General features: G+C 35.0%; 1 protein-coding gene across 1 annotated transcript in view; it reads left to right on the top strand.

Moving 5' to 3' along the window:
* Positions 1 to 822, top strand: part of L2HGDH (L-2-hydroxyglutarate dehydrogenase) — a 66,284-nt gene extending 65,462 nt beyond the window's left edge. Inside the window, exon 8 of the mRNA XM_037730784.1 lies at positions 644 to 822. Coding sequence (XP_037586712.1) covers positions 644 to 679 — 36 coding nt within the window. The 3' untranslated portion in view covers positions 680 to 822. The remainder of the gene's footprint in view (positions 1 to 643) is intronic.
* The last annotated feature ends 264 nt before the right edge of the window (positions 823 to 1,086 follow it).

Genomic DNA, 1,086 nt, shown 5'->3' with positions numbered 1-1,086 from the left:
GAACCCAGGAGGCGGAGGTTGCGGTGAGCCGAGATTGCACCATTCACATCCAGTCGGGGTAAAAAAAAAAAAAAAAAAAAAAAAAAAAAAAAAAGGGGGGTAAACTGTTAAAAACAAACTGCAAAACAAGAACTTGTTGACATTTGCAAATATTTCTCCATAAATTTTAATCCTGTGAATTTTAAAAATACAAAAACAAATAGAATAGGATATAGGAATGCAACTGACACATAACCCTTGCTTTCATTGATTTGCATTACTCAGATGAAGCTTATTGTTGCTGTTGATTGATTTTTCTAATAAATTCATTCTACAAATTTAAATAAAAATATACCTGTTCTAATTAAATGTAGACTTACCTTTGGAAATAGGAGACACTGATTAGTAACTTGCTTGTTTTTATGTATTTCTTTGCTAAGCTTTTATTATACTATTGTTATAGAATAGGTATTAGGCTCTAAGCTAACAATATAGGTTTGACAGTCTACAACTGGCAGCCTTTAGTTAAACACAAATTCATTATGTTTCCACAAAATTGTGCATTTAGAAGAATGCTTTATTGCTTTAAGAATCTTTGGAAACACTGACTTGTAAAGTAACCTATGTCTCTGAGTCAGATAACTCCCATCTTTTGCTTTTTCAGGGGTCCAGCTGGAGTAAGAGCTCAAGCCCTGGATAGTGATGGAAATCTGGTAGAAGATTTTATATTTGATGGAGGAGTTGGGGATATTGGAAATCGCATTCTTCATGTGAGAAATGCACCCTCCCCTGCTGCTACTTCTTCCATCGCAATTTCTGGAATTATTGCAGATGAAGTGCAACAAAGATTTGAATTGTAAATAATGAAGGAGCTAGGTATGCACTAAAATCTCCATGTCAGCAACAAGAGTGTACTAATTTCATTCTTTAATATAAAATATGGTTTTTAAAATTTCATTTTTATGTGAAAGATAACCACTGAATTGTTAAAATGATATAGAAATAATAATTTTCGCCGGGCGCGGTGGCTCAAGCCTGTAATCCCAGCACTTTGGGAGGCCGAGGCGGGTGGATCACGAGGTCAAGAGATTGAGACCATCCTGGTCA

Source organism: Cebus imitator, unplaced genomic scaffold, assembly GCF_001604975.1.
Source record: "Cebus imitator isolate Cc_AM_T3 unplaced genomic scaffold, Cebus_imitator-1.0 Scaffold358, whole genome shotgun sequence".
NCBI lineage: Eukaryota > Metazoa > Chordata > Mammalia > Primates > Cebidae > Cebus > Cebus imitator.
This window is presented reverse-complemented; position numbering and strand designations above follow the sequence as displayed.